General features: G+C 35.2%; 1 protein-coding gene across 1 annotated transcript in view; it reads left to right on the top strand.

Moving 5' to 3' along the window:
• AGPS (alkylglycerone phosphate synthase) overlaps positions 1–17,432 on the top strand; it is a 158,962-nt gene extending 141,530 nt beyond the window's left edge. The window contains exon 20 of the mRNA XM_033231031.1: positions 11,745–17,432. Within this exon, the coding sequence (XP_033086922.1) occupies positions 11,745–11,866 (122 nt within the window). The 3' untranslated portion in view covers positions 11,867–17,432. The remainder of the gene's footprint in view (positions 1–11,744) is intronic.
• Positions 17,433–19,602: the final 2,170 nt, after the last annotated feature.

The raw sequence follows: 19,602 nt of genomic DNA, 5'->3' as shown, positions 1-19,602 counted from the left end.
GTTCAAGTGATTCTCATGCCTCAGCCTCCCTAGTAGCTGGGATTACAGGCATGTGCCACCATGTAAAAATATTTTTAGTAGAGACGGGATTTTACCATGTTGGCCAGGCTGATCTTGTACTCCTGACCTCAGATGATCCGCCCGTCTCCGCCTCCCAAAGTGCTTGTCATATTTTTTTATACAAAATATGCTTAATATCTTTTAATGTTGTATAATCCATTTTCCATATTATAAGTATTACCCATCTACTAGGCAATATGGTTTCAAAGAATGGCACTTTTCCGGTGAAGTGCCTTATAGTCCAGTAGAATAAAATATTATACCATTTCAAAAGCTACTGATGAAAACTGATGGGATTATATTATTGCTACTTTAAGGTAAGAGTCTGCCCTTTTCTTTGAAAAACATTCAAAAGATGACTTTAATAAACATGTAAATGCTATAGATGCTGAAACAGTGAAGAGAAAGGGGATAGAATAAAGGAAAAGAACTAACATTTATAAAGCTGTAAATATTTGCCTAGGTGTTCTGCATACTTAACCTCCTTTAATTCTGCTTAATGCAGTGGAATAGATATTATTCCTCTCTTTCACATGAAGATGCTAAGGTGCTGAATATAAAGTAACTGACCCAAAAATCAGTAATAATTGTTAGTGCCAGAATTTGAATTTGAATGCAGGTCTTCCTGCCTCAGTATCCTTATCCTCTTAATTAAAAGCCTAAAATGTCTGGAATTAGTAAAATCTAAAAAGACTGAAAATGACAGGCTTTGAGAAGAGACATGTAATTAATTTTTTTAAATGTATATGGGCTGGGTGCGGGGGCTTACACCTGTAATCCCAGCACTTTGGGAGGCTGAGGTGGGTGGATTGCTTAAGCTCAGGAGTTTGAGACCAGTTTGGGCAACATGGCAAAACCCCATCTCTACCAAAAGTACAAAACTTAGCTGGGCATGGTAGCGTGTACCTGTAATCCCAGCTACTCAGGAGGCTGAGATAGGAGGATTGCTTGACCCTGAGAGGTTGAGGTTGCAGTGAGCCATGATCACATCATTGCACTCCAGCCTGGGTGATAGAGCAAGTCTCTGTCTCAATCAATCAATAAAAGGAAAATAAATATTATATATTACTATTTTTCTTTTAAAATATAAAATCTGTTTCTTTAATGTTGACATTGAGTTAATTACTTGCCCTGCTTTAGATGAAACAGATGAACAGAAGTGAATTAAAATTTTAATTTCTTCATCATAGATATTTTTATTCTTTTCTCAGTTCTTTTCCGTAAGTCAAATTTATTTTCTCGTTGCTTTTATACTTCCTGATTGTAGGTTCTTAACATGTCAGCAGTATCAGGTAATAAAACAAATGGTCATATCATGTTACATTTAAGTTATGTGCATTTTTCAGGTTCTAGGTTTATAGGCCTTCTTTAATTGAAGACTCCCAATTTGGTGAAATAATTTATTTTTAGAAATTATTGGCTTGAAGTTGAATCTAGCAAGGTTTGATGGCATATTAATTTATTTAGAGGTTTTGCCTCATTGAAATAGAAATCTTTTAGGTCTGTCCTATTTCTTGTATTTTTATTTTCTATGTGGTCAAAATATGACTGCATGGAAACAGACTCTAAACTACCTGGTTTTCTCTAGTGCTTAGAAAAAGAAACTTGAGAAGTCTGAATACAAAACATACTTTAGGTATGCTGATAGAATGAAGATGCTTTACCTTTTCTAGTTTTTTCTCTTCTAAATTGCTAAATATTGGAGTCTTCCAGGGCTCAGCCCTCAGACCTTCATTTCTCTATGCTCACTCATTTATTTGATGATTATCTCAGTTTCATAATTTAGAAGACCGTCTATATGCTGATAACTCCCAGATACCAAAAGATATCACCTCTACACCACTACCCTAGTTCCAATCACTATTTTCTGCAGTAGCCTCCTAACTAGTCTTTCTTCCACTCTGCTCCTGTATTCTCATTTCTCTTGCTGCTTGATTAATCTGTTAAAAACATCAGTGGTTTCTTCTCACATTCAGAACAAAATGAAAACTCCTTATCATGACCTTCCAGGATATACATTATATATCCCTCTCTCTGTCCTCATCTTTGATTGCTTTGTACCTCTAGCAGCACTGGCCTTCTTGCTATTCCTCAGACATACTAGTCCCTTTTCCCATTCAAGGCCTTTGCTGTTTGTTCCCTCTTTTTCTAATGTTCTTTTTTTTTTGTCCTCTCCTTCAGATATTTGCATGGCTCACCTTCTACCATTGTTTAGGTCTCTAATAAAAATGTCACCATCTTAGAGGGATCTTCCCTGTCCTCTTGTGTAGTTTCTGTATTCCCCATTTGAATTAAATTCATTGAGGTTAATGACTTTATCTTGTTTGTCACTGTATTTCTCACTCCCTATGGCTGCTCTACATAGTTCACCATCATAGATGCTCAATGAATATGTTAAATGAGTGGATAAGTGCATGCCCAAATAAATGCTCACAGAATTTGAACAGTTTTGCAAATTCTCAAATAGCTCTGAATCTTGCATATTAATCCTTTTTTTCTTTTCTTTTTTTTTTTTTTGAGATGGCGTTTCGTTCTTGTTGCCCAGGCTGGAGTGCAATGGCTGGATCTCGGCTCACTGCAACCTCTGCCTCCCGGGTTCAAGCTATTCTCCTGCCTCAGCCTCCTGAGCAGCAGCTGGGATTACAGGCTCCCGCCACCACACCCAGCTAATTTTTTGTATTTTTAGTAGAGTTGGGGGTTTCACCGTGTTGGCCAGGCTGGTCTTGAACTCCTGACCTCAGGTGATCCCCCTGCCTTGGCCTCCCAAAGTGCTGGAATTACAGGCATGTGCCACCACGCCCAGCCGCATATTATTCTTTTATATTAGAATAGCAGTAGTTGGCTGTGGCTCACACCTGCATTCCAAACACTTGGGGAGGCCCAGGCGGGAGGATTGCTTGAGCCCAGGAGTTTGAGACAGTCTGTGCAACATAGCAAGACTACAAAAACTAAGAAAAAAAAAAAACTAGCTCACTCTGGTGGCACATGCCTATAGTCCTAACTACTTGGGAAGCTGGGGAAGGAAGATGGCTTGAGCCTGGGAGGTTAAGGTTGCGGTGAGCTGGCATCGCACCACTCCTCTCAGCATGGGTGATAGAGAATAAGATCCTGTCTTTTAAAAAAAGAAAAAGAAAAAAGGCAATAGTCTCATAGTTAATGTAGCTTAACATTTGGTAACTAGGCCTAAATATTGAATAGAGGGTCATATTTAGTCATAGAAAGGCTCAGTTTATTCTCTAATATTTCTGGGAAAGTATATTAGCAGAGTGAGTTATTCATTAGAGAAGTAGGGTAAAATAATGTGCATTTTTCTGCAACTCCATACCACCAACCATTTAGTGTTCTTCCATAGATGCATTAAGTATGTAAGGTTTCATTCAAACCTTTTGTTTTAAAACCAATATAAATTTGAGTAGCTGAACAAAAGAGGGGAAAGAATGTAGGCTCTGGAATCAAATCTGTATTGGATTCCTGGTTTTGCATTTAACTGTGTGACCTTAGGGAAATAATTAAGTCTTACACTTTCCTCACCTGCAAAATGGGAATAATGGTACCTGTCTCATATGTTTATTGTAAGACTTAACATGATAATGTATGTAAAACATCTAAATGCCTTACATTTAGTAGGTGCTTAAAAAACAATAGTTTTGAGTGTTTGTTTGTTTGCTTTTAATAATAGCAATAAACAGCACCAGGTGGCACTCTGTTGGCACTCTTGCCTTAACCATTAAAGAAAGGATTAGAGTGTATTTGAGAAAGAGCCATACATTCAAGGGATATGATTCAACAATAGTTTTAACACTTCATTTATAAACTACAGTTGATCTCACTCTATAGGAAAGTTTCTTACAATCAGCATGAAAGAAAAATAAGGGTCCTTCACAGTATTGGCTATGAAATTTGCTATCGAAGAATGTTATTTTCATAATAGCTTTTCTGTTTATAGGTAATCATGTAATTTGTATATTTCAAATGCCTGCTGCTATTCACTATAATTTCATAAAGCAGAAACCTTTTCAACATAAATTTTAAAAATGTTTTTAGTTGCCTTGCTAAACTTATTCAATACTAGAGCTTTTGAGAGATCACTTATTTTTATGTATAGAAAAGATTTTTCTTGATTTGCACCCTGAACTTAAAACTCAAGTTGAACTCATAGTAGCGTCTTTATTTACTGACCTTCAGGCAGTGTCATGACACTCTCAGTACCATATTTGAGTTCCAGAGTAAAAGGGCCAGGGGTTGGGAGAATATTGATGCAATTTCTCTTAAAGGGTTTGGCCTGTAATTGTGATTAATAACAGTTGCTTTCACTATCTGGAAACAGACAGGCTGGTTTGTCTGCCTACAATCATGCTGTGATAAATGGAGCTATTTTAACTCTGGTTTTGTGTATCAGAGAAAACAGATGTAGTCTGGAACTGGAGGCTATAGGAAATATAAAGCCTACTTAACTTAATCTTCATAGTGCTTGTTTTTGTAACTGACGAGCTGGTCAGTTTAAATAACAAAGTTTATGTCAGCCATGTATTTAATTTCAATTTATGACTTAAGTTTTTAAGTTGTTCATTTGCTAAAATTATACCTAAGTCCTTGTCAGGAAGTTAAAAACCTTGATTAAGTATAACCAGTCCTAGTTTAAATATTGATGTTTTTACCTAACCAAAATTATTCCCTATTATAATTATAGGGCAGCTGCTGTTACCTTTTTTTTGTAGTCTTACCAGAATCTAATAGTATTAGAAACTTTAAAAGTAAAAGGAAACTACTCAAAGAAGCTGAGCAAAAAAATCAGGTTTGGGGCCATTTGTTAATTTATAGTGTGAAATAAAAGGCATATGGACTGGAAAGAAGGAAGTATAACTATCCCTATTTGTAGGTGCCATTATTGACTATATAGAAAATCCCAAAGAATGTACAAAAACAGAGTCAGCAAGATTTCAAGATACAAGATCACACACAAAAATCAGTTACATTTCTAAATACTAGCAATAAACATACAGAAACCAAATCTAAAATATAATACCACTTGTAGTTGTTCCAAAGAAAATGAAATAGGCATAAATCTAGCAAAATATATACAGAATTTGTATTCTGAAAATTACAGAATCTTGATGAAAGAAATCAAAGAAGACCTAAATAAATGAAGAGACATACAGTATTCATAGTTTGGTAGAAAACTGTACTTAGTAAAGCTGTCAGTTGTTTACAAATTGATCTATCTAGTTAGTGCATTTTCTGTCAAAATTTCAGCAAGATGTTTAATAGATGTAGAAAATGTTATTCTAAAATTTATATGGTAAGGAGAAGGAGCTAGACAGCTAAAACAAATCTGAGAAAATGAATAAAGTGAGAACAGTCAATCTACCTTATTTCAAGACTTATTATATAGTTACGGTAGTCAAGACTGTGCATTATTGGAGGAGGACACATAGATCAGGGGAACAGAAAAGAGAACCCAGAAATAGAGCACACAAACATGCCAAGCTGAGTTTGACAAAAGTACAAAAGCAATCTAGTGGAGGGAGCATAGCTTTTTCAACAAATAGTACTGGGGGGAAGAAAAGAACCTGACCTAAATCTCATACCTATACAAAAAGTTAACTCAAAATGGTAAAACAACACTATAAAACCTTTAGAAAAATGTGTAGAATACCTTCAGGATCTAGAGCCGGGCAAAGAATTCTTAGACTGGACACTAAAAGTATAATTTATAAAAAATTGATAAACTGGATTTTATCAGAATTAGAAACATTTCTCTGTGAAGGACTCTGTTAGGATGAAAAGATAGGTTATAGAGTAGGAGAAAATATGTGCAAACCCTATATCCAAGAAAAGACATATCTATTATGTATAAATAATTCTCAGAGCTCATTAGTAAAAAGCAAATACTTTAATTAAAAAATAGGCAAGAGACATGAAGAAAAATTTCACTGAAGAAGATATACAGATGGCACATAATCACATGAAAAGATGTTCAACATTGTTAGCTATTAGGGAAATGAAAGTTGAAGCCACAGGAGATATCACTACACACCTATCAGAATGGCTAAAATAAAAAAAAAAATAGTGACAATATCAAATTCTGCCAATGATGCAGAGAAACTGAATCACTCATATATTGCTCGGGGGAATGTAAAGTGGTACAGCCATTCTGGAAAACAGTTTGGCAGTTTTTTATAAAACTGAACATGTAATCACCACTTAACCCAGCAAATGCACACTTGAGCATTTGTACCAGAGAAGTGAAAACTTACGTTCACATAAAAACATAAACATAAATATTCAAAGCAGCTTTATTCATAATAGCATAATGAACCCAAACCGGAAACAGCCCAGATGTCCTTCAGCTGGTGAATGGCTAAACATACTGTGGTACATCCATACCATTGAATACTACTCAGCAATAAATGAAAAAGAATGAACTATCAATACATGCAACAACTTGGAATAACTCTCCAGGGAATTATGTTAAGTGAATAAAAGCCATCCCAAAAGGTTACATACTGCATGATTCTACTTCTATAACATTTTTGAAACAACAAAATCTTAAAAGTAAAAAAAAAAATTAGTGATTTCCAAAAGTTGAGGCTGGAGAGGGTGTGACTGTAAACAGACAGCACAGGGATCCTTGTTATGACAGAACTGTTCTTGACTATATCAATGTCAATGTCTTATTCCTTTGATAGCTACCAGATGAGTTTAGCCTTTCCAACATTAAATCTTTATCAGATTACCATAAGGTAGAAGATTTGTTTTGCCTTTTAATTTTTTCAGTTTCTTTGGCCTTTTCTAACAAAACTTATATGTTGGTTATACTATTTTTCCATTGAAGCAATGTTGTAGTTAGAGTGTAAGAACATACTGTGGAAACCAACTTAATCCATAATTTAACTCAACATTAAACTATTAATATTCCAGCTATAGCACAGGTTAAACAGATTTGAGAGCTGACAGAGGAAATCTGTAGCAAGAAGGTACTGATCCCTGCTCCCCACCTCACCAACTGCCCACCCCTGTGTGATTACAGGGGCCAAGCCCAAGACAAAAGGGCCAGGGACGACATTGTGTTTGCTGTCTCTTACCACATGCTATATACCTTTAGTAGCTTCTAGCCTCAGGTGTATCACCAGGAGAGTGAGTATAGGTGGCTTGAATAATATCACTTAGCTTTAGATCTCTAAAGAGAACTTTTTCTCTTTGACAATTTTATGTCTATAACTTATAAATAATATGTTAGTCGGAGAATGCCTGTATTACATTATTACATTGTTACAGAATACTTTTTATAGTTGGTTTCATGTGATTAGCAAACAGTTAATCCTGGGAAGAGGTTGGGTGTCCCTCTAGCACCACTACGTAATCCAGCAGTAGTTTGGTCAGATTAAATTAAATCTTGAAATACAAAGTCAGTGTTCAGATCACTCATATAAGCAGCTAAGTCTAGATTTTCTTCTTAAAATCTGACCTATAGAATAGTGCTAAAGAGATATCCAGGATACTCAAACTAGAACTTTCAAAATATAGTTCTTATAATGGTCAGATGCTTTTTGCTTTGGCTGAAGTCTACTTCTGAGCTCCACTTTCAATAATCTTCTAAATGTATGGCCCATTTCATAATTTGTTCTTTTTAATAAGTCTATAATAAATCTTTTTGACTTATAATCAAATGTATGTTTCAAAAAATTAAAATTTAACTAGAGACTTCTGTGACCAGCAGACGCTGGATTTATCCCTTATAGGTTAGGACTGTTTGGTAGTTTCTGCTAACTCTTCAATCCCTTAAGCCTCAAAGAGTAGTTCCAGATAATTTTTGGTGGCCAGATTGGCCTCCATGTCCACATTTTCCATTTACATCATTTTACCTCTCATACCTTGAGTACATGCCTGTTCATTCATTTATGCTGTTGATCATACCACAACTTCTTGCATTCTTTCTTGAATCTCTTAGCATCCAGGGGGACAGTGAGCCTATAATTTGAAAAACTATACTTGAAAGCTTCCATATTCTCTGTTCCAAAAGCAAAGTTTTAAAAATGTACTATGTGTTGTGGAAGAACACACACAACTTGTTTTATCCAGACTCTCTATATATTATTAGAAATTGAATTGTAAAAAAGTGAACTCCATTTTTAATTTAATCAGAACACCCCCTTCCCCGCCCCGCCCCGCTTAGTTTTCTTTCTTTTCTTTTCTTTTTTGTTTCTTTGTGTGTGTGTGTGAACTATGAGGTCTCACTCTGTCACCTGGGCTAGAATACAGTGGCATGATCTTGACTCACTGCAGTCTCAAACTTCTGGGCTCAAGTTCTCGCGCCTCAATCTCCTGAGTAGCTGAGACTGCAGATGCATGCCGCCACATCCAGCTTATTTTTTATTTTTTATTTTTTTATTTTTATTTTTTTAGAGATGGGATCTCACTATGTTACCCAGGCTGGTCTTGAACTCCTGGGCTCAAATGGTCCTCCCACCTCAGCCTCCCAAAACGCTGGGACTACAAGCATGAGTCACTGTGCCTGGCCTAGTTTTCTGTAATATTCAGTATTTGACCCATCTTTTTTATGTCTTATAAAATACATCTAAATACTTAAGTACTTAAGGAATCATATATTTAGAATAATAGAGAATTATGGAATGCAAGGTACTTGTTTTCCGAGATGGTGATCTTGGCTTTTTATAACTCTGGTGTTGACTCTCAGGCTAGATTTATACTTCTAGAGCATCAGAAGTCAAAGGAATATGTTGGGTCAGTAGCTATGAATACCCCACATCAGATGATTCAGGTCTAAAAAAGAAGAATAGGCTTTATGTGGTATGTGTACACATGCCTTTCAGTAGATAACTATCCCATACAAGGTACACTGAAATAGTTTTAGGCCACCTGTTATTTGCTGTCTTTAGTCATTCATTTTCCCTTCCTTTAATATATGCCACATAAGGGACAGAGTATAATTTGTTCCCTTTCTGAAAATGAGTTTTACAGGTGCTTAATAAGGAACTGCTGTATAGTTGTATACCCATGTGTGTTACATGGGTATAGATCAGTATAGTCAGCTAATTTCTGAATGCCTAGCAGTACAACTAAGAATTGTACAAAGGGCATTATTAGTGGTGATGTTTAGCTCTGGAATAAAAATCTTGTACTTTGAAGTGTGTTTCTTCGAGATTAGGGCCTGTGGTGGTGGTTGTTTTATTGATCCATGTGAGCTAGCTACATAAGGTTCTCCAGAATCTCAAGAAGACTCCAATAATTGTCTTGTTGTTAAGGCATATTGAACATTTTTGTTTGTGTTTTCTATCTGTGTACGTATCCTGTGAAGTAGTTGACTTAAATTGTTAAACAAAGCCAAAGATTTCTAGTACCTTTAATTGCATAAACCAAGGTTTCTGACCCCATTTCAAATTCTGTTATCAGTGGCAGAAGAAGCACCAGACCTCTGCCATGAAGGGGTTAAATGCTTTTATCAAATGTGTTTATGAGGCCACAGCTTTGTTGGCTGTACTGGCCACTTTTTTTTTTTTTTTTTTTTTACTTTCTACTTCACTAATCAAATGTATATTAGATTGATTATTGTAAAAGTATAAACCATAGAAAATTTGACAAGATAGATGTGTAAATTATCCTTCTGACAGAACTAATGATGCACTCCAAGCACCTTCTGTTTTCCAGCGCTTGGTGAGTGACTTCATTAAATATGCAATGGCTGTTGGGTGGCTTCTCAGACGATGGTTCAGTTCCTTGTGGAATTGCATTATTACTAGAGGTGTAAAACCAGGCAGACAAGCTAGCTGTTGGGCATCCTGCTGAGGTTCTAATGTGCTCCATCTTGTTGGAGCAGTTGTTTGCAGTCTTTTCAGGACAATTACATCCATAACCACAGGATACATTCAGTGAAACTATATTACAGATAACAGTGGAGACTGGCATTCACTGCTCATCACCGCTCTGCCTTCAGCCTCAGTGTGGGCAGCTTATAATAATATAGTAATGCCACTTTTACCATTCACAGAGTAGTTTTTTTTTTTTTAATCCTGTGGAGCAAATCTGGAAAAAACTGATTTTTAACTTTTTAAGTAAGTGCTTAAAATCATAGAATATTAGAGTTGAAGAGACTTCATAAAGTCTAATCCATTTGCAAGTGAAAACACAGGCTGAATCAGAGTCATGGGTGGTCCCTTAGGAGATAATAGAAGGTCCTGGTAGAATATCTTTTAGGTGGTAGAGACTGCTTGAGTAGGGGGATTTATTTACTCTTAGCTTCTGGTTTTAGAACTATCTCAAACAAAATTTTTCATTTTGAATTTAAGGTTTTTTTTCTGCTGAACCTCATTTCCCCCCATCTTAATACCAGCAATACCTTTTTATTTCTGAAAGCCAAGCATATAATTTGCTTTCTGAGATTATCACAGTATTTATTATTTTGATGACAATTTGATGGTTTCTTAGAGAACTGGACACAAAAGATGGTTTTAGTTGAGCTTGAAATGGTATTTAAGGTTTCCAAAAGGCAGATGTTATGATGTATCACTACAGCCTAATAAATAGGAATGCATTCTAGAATGACAGACTGAATACTTTAATGAAAGAAGATTTTCCATTTCAGTTGGTCAATTAAATCACTGTTGATGACTTTGGATCATTAATGAACATTTGTGGAAAATGACCATTTGAATTCAATTATTACAATAATAGGTTTTTTGGAGAAGTACAAGTACAAATAATCCTAACTGTAAATTAAAAGATTTATCCATTTTTGCCATGGATAAGTTAGCGTATTGCTTTGCTTTTTAATACCAGAGCAAGTTGACATTTCAGAATTCTTTTACAGATTAAGTACATATTCTTTCTTACAAAAGTTCTACTTACAAAAGGTTATGTTTTTCATTGAGCACCTTTTGAAATATAATTTATGCTGCTAACCATTATGTTACTTCACTATTCTCAGAGCAAATTAGCAAGACCTAGAAACAAAAAAAGGGAACTTTGTACAGTATGTAAAAGCAAAAGATTTAAGTTTACGATGGATTAGGTATTTGATTTATTTAATGTCTTAGGGAAAAAGAAATCTAAATCTGGAAAAACAGTAGGAAGAAAGTAACCATTATTTGGGAACATGCAAATTTATTTAAAAGTACTGTGAAAAGAAAATGTAAATAGAAGCTTAATAACTAGATTTTTTATCTTAAGCCTATTAAAGTTTCAAATTTTCTTATTTTAAGCCTTTATGTTCGTTAAAATATTTTAAGAATATATATCCTGTCAGTTTTGCTAAATTTACCCAACAAATTCATCCCAATATGATGTTTTTCTTTAATTAACTTCATTTTCTCTAAAACTTGGGTGTGTTGTGGTAGTTAAGGCAGAGGTGGGTTCTTTCGAAACGCACGTTTTTCTCATTTTGTTATTTGTAAAATGGGCTATAATCTCCATCCAAGCTTCCTTCAATCTCCATTTCATAGTTTACAGAGAAAGGAGACACTGTGGAGCACAGACTTCCCCTGGGAATACACTGGGCTTAATGAGCTTGATAGTCTGGTGGGCTCAATAAATCAAATAAAGCAAAACATTTCTCATTTTTGAATAAAAGCATTTATCACACAGTGTTTGTTCACTCGTGGTCACAAGATTGATTGGTTCCCAGCATCATAGCGTATATTGAAGCATTTTTGATTTTGTTTTTCCAGTGGGCAAGTTACGGAAGCAATGGCTAAAGGAAAGTATCTCTGATGTCGGCTTTGGGATGCTGAAGTCTGTCAAGGAATATGTGGACCCCAATAACATCTTTGGAAACAGAAACCTTTTATAAATCCATTAGTATCATTACAAAAAAATGTCAATTTTTTTTTAAGTTTTCAACTGTGGTTATACTAGTAATCAAATATATCATGGACTATATTTTGGATACTTTGTTTGTTGGTTTAAAATAAGTTTGTTTCCATTCTGTAGTTTGTTTTGTTTCTACATCTATGCATTGACAGATGGTATTCCTAAATCTCTCTCATTGTAGGTACGTCATTTTACAGCCAACGGTTGTCATTTCAAATTTTAGGCAGCACAAGGCTGCCAATTATTCCAGAGGAAGCTGCTGCCAGCTGTTTTGTATTGATGCTTCCTCTTGGGGAACAAAGACAGATTTTGGTATCATTGATTGCTCAGTTAGCCTCTTTTTAAAAGAATGTTTCTGGGAATCAGATGTCTAGGAAAGGATTCCACTGAGGAGTGATACACATGTACATTGTTTAAGAGCATATTCTAGTGTGACTGGGCCATTAAAGGGAAGGATATTCATGAAAGAATATAGACAACCTGTTATTTAGAAAACCTTCACTTCTGTAAGGTGCTTGGCCTATGGTTTTTTTTTTTTTTTTGAAATTAGTATACATGCATAAAACCTTGTATCATCAGTATACAAATTATTCTGTTAGGCGACATGTTTTTGTTCTCCATGTTTCTGTTTCTATTGAGGTATGAGTTGTATTTGTATCACTGAGATAACCTATTGTTATATTCTAATTCATTGATAACATGTTTTGTAAGAAAAGCTGACATCCCTCATTGCAAGTGAAGAACAGGTTTACCCATGAAATGAATGCCTTTATTCCACTTAGAGTCCTAATGTATCTGATTTCACATTCTTGTTGCTGAAATGCAGAAGAAACAGCTACGGCAGGAGCAGAAGGAAAACTTCTTAGACTTAATGTCTCCAATTGCAAGAATTGTTTCACTAACGAAACAGTCATCATTCAACTACTGAATTTGAAAGCCTCAGCAGTTTCGACGACAAAAATCATTTTTGCTTTTTTAAAATTAATCCCAACTGCATGATAAATTTTCATATAAAAAGTAAAGTTTCAATTTAGTTTTTAATAATGGTTTAATGCCTTTTTTGAATAACTGGTTTAACCTAAATTTTTTTTAAATGTAATGTATTAATGCATATACCATAATCAAAAGTTTGAAATATCTGTTTCTTAAATAATGAGAACATTAATCACATTTAGCAAGCATTTGTACATTCAAACCTGGATATTAAAGTGAAATGATTACTTTGAATCACTGTCTGCCAAGGTTCATGATTCACATTTTGAGATGGATTCTTTTCTTAATGTAATACCTAACTTTTGATAATTTTTTAAAACTGATATTTGATCAGATAATGTAAGTCAAAATGCAGACGATCCTTTAAAAGGATGCATTGTCTGTGTATGTAGCAACAGCTCCAAAGTATTTTTGGGCAGTTTGATACCTTTTATATCTGAAGTAGCCTTAACCAGAAAAATGATAATTTAAAATTGACAAAATATTTTTAAGACTTCAAAATGATAAATAATTTTTAACTATTAAAATTGGCCTCAAACTAATAAATCTGTAATTAAATTAGAATTAAATATCAGTTTAACAACAAAATGAAATATTTCTTTTTTAGAAGCTGCCTCTCTTCATTGGTGATTTATTTTTAATTATAAAATTTCCAGCAGATCTTTGCTTTAAGCCCTTGATATTTGACCTAATTGGACACTTGATGAGGAAGTTGCCTCTAGAATTATAAAAATCTCAGCTTTATAAAATGCTTCTGTTCATGAAGGTAATTTCTCTAATTGGTGATCAAAATATAAAATTAAAGAAGGTACTAATGTCTCACTGGAAGTATATATATATATATATATATGTTTCTGAGTAATTTTTTAAAAATAAAACAGGTTCATTAGAAGATCCATTCCTTTGCATGTAATTGTTATAACATTCTTTCCCAGGGAGTTCAGTTTCAACAACCTCAGAAATCCATACTTGATATTAGGAAACTATAAATGTAACACCTGAAATTATTATGTTCACTATTCTACATGAACCTTATGGAAATTCGTGATTTATGTCTTTGTTTTTCATTTTCCAAGTATATGCAGGACTCCCCAACCTTGATTTTATAATGGTGACTGCATTTTGTAGGTGGAATCATTTCTACCGAAATCATTTTGAAACACAAGAACATTCATCAGTACTGTTTTGCTCTGAGTTAGTAAATCAGAAAGCCTCGCCCCACCCCCAGCCCCCACTTTCACACACCTACTTCTGGGAGGTGCCTCAGTATAGACTTAGTATCTGTGGAGGACTGAGTTCATGAATAGGCACAGAAGCACTTAAACCATGCCTCTTACTTCTATCGTATTTGAAAATGGCTTCATAAAAGTTAGAACACTGTTTATGTGACACTTCTTAACTCATTTTTAACGTTTATTTTTAATTTCAAAAACCTATTGCCTATTTGGTTTTCAGTACTGCATAACACTGACTTTCTTAAATTAGTCATATTTGCAATAATTTACTTAAATTTGGTAATGTCACATTTGGGTTGGGGTTTCAGTGGGAATAGTAACTTGCCGCTAGTGAGAAATGGCATTGAATACTAAAGACTCAGTGTAAACAGGCTTTATAGACCCTTAGAGAAACTGTTGCCTTAATGTTTGGTGCAATTTCTAGTAGTGCATAAGTGAATTTAGTCTTATGATAAGTAACTTGAGCTGTTTTTAACTTAATAAGAATTGTGGAAACCACATGTTTATTGTGCCCATCATTTTACACAAAGAAAAGAGGATTATATTGTTTCTTATGAGGAAGTAGGAGTCTTCTTCCTAAAAGTGCTTCCATGTTGTAGTGCTATTACTTAAAAGTTATTTATGAAGTTGGAAGCCTTCTAGTTTGCTTAACTGTGTTGATGTATTTTGAAAACAAAATTGCAATAAAGGATGAGCTTCCATCGGTGTATATGTTATACCAGATACAGATGGTTGCAAGGAAACCTTTCCCCCTACCCAGAATAGTCTGTTAGTAACTGCTAAGTCCTGGCTTGCATTTTTGAAAATGCCTTTCTGCATGTTAGCACCCAGACTTTCCTTTGTCATATTCCTTTATAGCTACAACTTAACTGTAGCTTATCAGAGAAGCTCTGTAGTCCTACACTGAAGTGAGTTCCCTTGGCTGTTACATGGGGCTCGGTTTGGTTGAACTTCTATTCTGTATAAATGTTAGAACACAGTTACTACAGATTGATTTACAAACTGCATGTGCTGGTGCTTGAGGCAGCCAAAATGGAATGCTGTGGAAAGCATATCTACATCTTAAAAAACACTCAGACAGGAGTTAAGGACAGCTTTAATAATTTTTTTGTTTACCACTTAATCTTTATCAACTCTGATTTTAGTTAGGACTTAGCTCATGGTTGAAGAAAAGTGGAAAATAACAAGTGCCCATTTAGGTTTGAAGAATCCAGAATGTTTTACCTTTGACTTTATGAGTTATAGAAGCTTGGCTTTGCTCTAGGCTTCATGTTCCCAAATGAGCCATACATATGTCAGTATATTCACTTAATTTTTACTTATTTCAGTTTCCTGTAAAGGAAACAACTTATACATTGATGCTTAAATCCAGAAGGTATAAAAGGTTTTCTTAAACTGTTAAAATATAGTGTCTGATATAAAGGATGTAAGTTACTCAGCTTTCTGCTCCCTAAGCCAAACAGTGTTTGTCTTCAGTGTGAAATTTAACTGTAAAAACTACTTGTAATGTCAAGAGATTATAGATCATATTATTAATAAAATGGACCTGGGTCTAAGTTTTTTTTTCTTCAAAGGGAGTGTGAAGCTGTTTATTCTTCTGTTTGCATATGGGTTTTTCTTTTTAGTTTTTCGTGTTCATATTTCCACTGATTTGAACACACAAAATTTATTTTTATAATTTTGTTGCTTGTAGCATAATCAAGTGCAACCTACTTGTGACTAAATCTCTTTGGATTTATAGTTGAGGATATTGGTAGCTAGGTTTTGTCAATCCCTAATCATTTTTTAAAATCAATGCTGTATTCCCAGGAGGCATTGAGACTCCTGTGAACCCGAAGCACTCCCTTTTGAACCTTGGAAGATCCTCAAAGGGCACTCTTGTGCTCTTCTAATCACAATTAATTCCTTAACAAATCAGAGTAAGGACAACTGACATATAGAACACTCAAGCCAAAGAACCATCACAGAATTTAGTAACTTTAGTTCTGTGAACATGAAAACATTTCTTTTTTGGTTTCCAAAGGAGATTGTTTATTTTTCCACAAGGCAAAACATCTTGCAGAGACTCTGAATTCCAAATCTGAGTGAGAAAGAAAAGGAAAAAATTCTGTTTCATCGTGGATTTCTAAGCAACATATATACGTGTTTTTAAGACAACCTTTTGTTGGCAGTGTTTTTCCTGAACACCACATGCACCCTAGGAAACATGTTTTTCCTTTAAGGTAATCTTGTTCACATATCGGAAAAGGACATGAAATGCTCATACTGGCATATAAGTTTCTATAAGTAGTTTTTTTGAGCTACTTATATACTGTATCCCCAAAAGCTCACAGTGCCTTGTTGGGATTTTTTTTTTCCATGAAATAGCCATTATTTTAAATGAGTGGGAGAGGATAAGTCTTTAGACAGACGTCATTCATCAGTTCAAGACTATTCCTCTTCAAGAACATGTCAGGAATTAAGTAATTGTATGTGGAAACACTGGTAATTCTTTCCACAGTGTTGTTTTGGATAATCTGTTCTAGTATATTTAACTAATTGTATGGTGGACCTGTACTCTGATACACATCTAATCAGTCAATGGGATTTGTATGTGATTTTCATTCCTACTGCCCCAACCTAGTAGCCCTAAGTTGTGGCTTGGTGGATGTGGCATTGAGCCTCAAGACACTCGCTACATTCTTTCTAGATGTTTGCTTACAGGCTCCCTGAGGAACAGAACCTGTGGAGCTGGCGGGGGGCAGGTGGTTTTTATTCCTAATATTGTGTGCCAGTCCTTTTTCGTGTGATGGTGCCTTCAGAATAACGAATATTTCTGTTCTGGACAATGATTAAATCTTATGAGAAATATATGTAGGTTATATTAATTCTTGTCCATTTTTGCTAAGCCTGTGAAATACTTTGGCTCTGATACAACTTGACTTGAATAATATCTTATCCTGAGTCTTCCTCCAAGGCAGTACATATTCCTGCTAGGACTGTAGTAATCCTTTGGGAACTACATGTGAGTAAGCACTTGTATGTAAGCCATTATACTGCTGTAACTAATGCATACAAACAATTCTCTTTACATTTATAGTCTAAAAGGGGATATGCAGTGGGAAGGAAAATTCCTGAGAGATTCCAGCATAGCTTTGTCAATTCCAACTGAGTCATACTGTTTTCCACAAGGGCTCAACATATATCAGTATTCCATGCTTTCAGTGTGTGTTCAGATTCTCCTCTTACTGGTTTTCTTAGACTGTACTGTTCTATAAGCAAATGCCCATGTGTGATTTTTAAGATGTTCTGGGGAAAAATAAATCAATACCACAACCACCCATTGTTAAAGAAATTGTTGTTTATTTCATGTTGGTTCTATTTAACCTTTGTTGACAGCATGCTGTTCTTGGCAAAAACAAACAGGATACACTTTGTGCCCATGAGTACCCTCTCTGGTAGTGAAGGGCATGTGCACAGATACTGATTACATCCCTGCCTGTGGCTCCCACACTGAAAGGAACGTTGTAGCTATCTGGGCTCTGAAATGACTGAAGGTCAGACCTGTTGAACTCTGTCTTACGTGATACATTTCAGTAATCACTAGCCATACTAAGATTTTACCTCTTGTATTATGTAGTTAAGAAAAGCAATTTTTTACCTGACTTATATAAGTTCAGATTGAATGAACTCTAGAAATCATCCCATCTTATTTGTTTCATCCCATCTGAACATAATTGCTACCTAACATTCCCCAGACCACCAACAGATAACCAGTCTTCCTGGCCATTTATTTGCTGTGAACAAATGCAAATTCATTGCCTTTCCAGGAAGCCTTTTCCAACCTCTGTAATCTTCAAGTATTAGGAAATTTTAAAATTATTAGACTGAAATCTGTGTTCCTCTTCTACCCATTATACAACTTCTGCCACCTTTAGTCATAAAGAATTGTCCAATTGCTCTGTTGAAGGGCTGCTCTTCAGGTATTTTAAGTCAGGTCTCATGTTCCTCAACACCTTCTCCTGTCAACCTTTGCTCCTGTCATTTCTAGACTTTCACCTTAATAATCCTCTTCACATGTGCCCATTTGCTGTTTTTAAAGTGAGGTGTCTAGGCCTGAAAACAAATCTTCCAGAGTAGTACCAATGCTTCCTCTAGTGTAGTCACTAATAAAAAAGCATTTTTGGTGGGCATTGCTCTGTCAACTCATACTGACTATATGCCATTTACCAAAGATTATCTTTTTCATGTGACATTTTGGCCGCATCTCCTTGGAGGCTAATTTTTGTAAAGCCCCATTACTTATATTTAGCTTTACTAAAATTTGTATCTTACTGGAGTTAGTTCCATATTTTCAAAATGTTAGGATCTTGACTCTTACCCAGAATATTTTCTGTGCCATCAAGCTTCAGGTCATCAGTAAAATAGAGACAAATACTGTCTGGATTTTCATCCAAGTAATGACAGATAATTGATACATTACAAGGGCCCATCTAACCCATGATCCTGACATTTCATCCATGAAAGAACATTCTGGATTCAGACATCTACACTTTCACTTGACATACAATTGTCCACCTTTTACATTTTGGCCACAAATACACTTTTTATTCAGTTAATCAGCATGTATGTCAGATAAGTAATCATGTTTACTTTAACATTTTCTGCTGCCACAGTGAAATCCTGATAAAGCTACTACTACAGTTTCCTGTGCTATCCTATAAGAAAAAGAAATGAAACCTTCCTGCCATCACATTTCCTTTTGCCTGTGTTTGGCCTCAGGGGCATGTTTCTCTTTTTGAGAGACTCAAACCCATTTTCTGCTGCATTTTCTGATGCAGTCTGTTGATTGGGCCTGGTATTGCCTGATGGACAAGCTCTGAAATCCACCCTTGTGTAGTTTTGCCGTGTCCTTTGTACCTCATTGTGCTAACATTAGATAGGTGAAGCTGCTCTTTTTAGAAAATGGCAGAATTTTACCACTGTAAAGTAACTTAGAAGATAGGGTTCTAAATACAAGAAGCAATGGATAAGGTTCTATTCTGGACATTTTGGGTGTGATTCATTTTTCTCTACGAACTACAAGTCACATTCCCTATTCGGACCTAATTTCTTCTTTTATAAAGTGAAAAACTCTGAGGTCCGTTTCAACTCAGTCTCAGTGATTCTAATGTGTCTGTGTTTTTTTGCTGAACACTACCCTAGAATTAATTATTATATAATTAATTTTTAAATTTACCCTTTTTTCCAGACAGGCAAGAAGGTAGCATTGTTATCACAACAACCCTGTGAAGTAACTGGTATCATCCCCTTTTTACTGGTGAAAAACTAAAGTTTGGTTAGATTAAGAAGCACCCACCATTAGTAGCTGGGAAGTGGCATTGCAGGACTGTGGAGCCAGGTGACTAACTCCAGTACCTGTGTGCTGGCTGCTTCACTGCTGTAGGCTACTTGTGCTGGATGACTATGATGTACACAGAATTTCTTTTTAAAGTAGATTATTGTCCTC

This window comes from Trachypithecus francoisi, unplaced genomic scaffold (genome assembly GCF_009764315.1).
Source record: "Trachypithecus francoisi isolate TF-2019V2 unplaced genomic scaffold, Tfra_2.0 Lachesis_group13, whole genome shotgun sequence".
Taxonomy (NCBI): domain Eukaryota; kingdom Metazoa; phylum Chordata; class Mammalia; order Primates; family Cercopithecidae; genus Trachypithecus; species Trachypithecus francoisi.
This window is presented reverse-complemented; position numbering and strand designations above follow the sequence as displayed.